Source organism: Perkinsus marinus (assembly GCF_000006405.1).
Source record: "Perkinsus marinus ATCC 50983 genomic scaffold scf_1104296930244, whole genome shotgun sequence".
Lineage (NCBI taxonomy): Eukaryota > Perkinsozoa > Perkinsida > Perkinsidae > Perkinsus > Perkinsus marinus.
The window spans coordinates 1-1,382 of NW_003216185.1; the positions used below are offsets into that span (position 1 = coordinate 1).

The 1,382-nt window shown below is 46.3% G+C and overlaps 2 protein-coding genes across 2 annotated transcripts; both read left to right on the plus strand.

Moving 5' to 3' along the window:
- Positions 1–252: 252 nt before the first annotated feature.
- Positions 253–666, plus strand: Pmar_PMAR025929 (histone H2A.1, putative; the record flags this gene model as incomplete). The annotated part of the gene is made up of 1 exon (XM_002787149.1): positions 253–666. The coding sequence occupies one exon, from the start codon at positions 253–255 to the stop codon at positions 664–666; it is 414 nt and encodes a 137-aa protein (XP_002787195.1).
- Positions 667–933: 267 nt separating this feature from the next.
- Positions 934–1,272, plus strand: Pmar_PMAR025930 (histone 2B variant 2, putative; the record flags this gene model as incomplete). Its single annotated transcript, XM_002787150.1, has 1 exon — positions 934–1,272. One exon carries the CDS (start codon positions 934–936, stop codon positions 1,270–1,272), a length of 339 nt encoding a protein of 112 aa, XP_002787196.1.
- Positions 1,273–1,382: the final 110 nt, after the last annotated feature.

Sequence of the window (1,382 nt, forward strand, 5' to 3'; positions counted from 1 at the left end):
CGTGGCGAGAGATCGTAAGCTATCAGAAGCCTCTTGAGTCTAACATGCATTACAAGGCGTTATTCAACGCCATCTAAATATTCGAACTTCCGTAAAAATAGGTGTAATTTTAAGGCGAAAATTAGAAATCGCCATTCATCGGTTCGTAAACATTTAACGTTTTTTCCATCAGATCGCGTACGATATCACATCAACCAGTGGTGCATAACTCTGACCATCATCCGTTTAAACTAAATCCTTGATAGTAAAACCATGTCCGGAAAGGGTAAAGGAGGTCGTGGCAAAGCTGGCAAGAAGAGTGGCAGTGGAGCCAAGTCTCGCTCCGCCAAGGCTGGTCTACAGTTCCCTGTTGGCCGTATCGCAAGGTATCTGAAGAAGGGCCGTTATGCTAAGCGCGTCGGTTCTGGAGCGCCAGTCTATTTGGCCGCTGTTCTAGAATATCTCGTCGCTGAGATTCTTGAGCTCGCTGGTAACGCTGCGCGAGACCACAAGAAGACTCGTATCATACCTCGCCACATTCAGCTGGCGGTCCGCAACGATGAGGAACTTAACAAATTCCTCGCTGGTGTTACTCTCGCGAGCGGTGGCGTTTTGCCCAACATCCACACTACACTTCTTCCCAAGAAGAGTAAAGGTAAGAGTTTCACCGCTTCCCAGGAGATGTAGATAGTGCATTAGCTGGCGGAGCCCTAGCAATTCCAAGGCGTTATTAGGCGCCATCTCAACAATTCTTGTAAGATTTCTTCACAGTTAAGAATTTCTCAAACTTAGCAATGTAAGTTTGATACTCGAGTATTTCAAGAGGAAAATTCGAAATCACAATATTACAAGAGTGAATTTTTTGCGTTATTTGCATCAGAACCGTCTGGAGAGTACGAGGCGTTGCTGAGATACTTTTAAACTATCCCGCAAGTAAAATACTCTCAGTTTAACATGGCTCCGAAAACCACTACCGCAACTAAGCCTGCTACCGATAGAAAGCGCAGAGCTGGTAGGAAGGAGACTTTCAACAGCTATATTTTCAAGGTGTTGAAGCAAGTGCATCCTAAGACTGGTATATCCAAGAAGAGCATGATGATCATGAACTCCTTGGTGAGCGACACCTTCGACCGAATAGTCTCCGAGGCTGGGCGACTTTGCAAGTATAGCAATAAAGGAACTCTGTCTAGCCGCGAGATTCAGACTGCGATCCGCCTGGTTCTTCCAGGTGAACTCGCTAAGCACGCCGTTAGCGAGGGAACCAAAGCAGTGACCAAGTTCACTTCCGCCTAACGTCCGCTGGCAGTTGTGACCATTTCAAGGCGTTTCTCAACGCCATCTTTCTAACCGTGTGCAGGAGTTTGTCGTTTCTCAATCAGTGTTTTTCGCTGTTTTACCATATT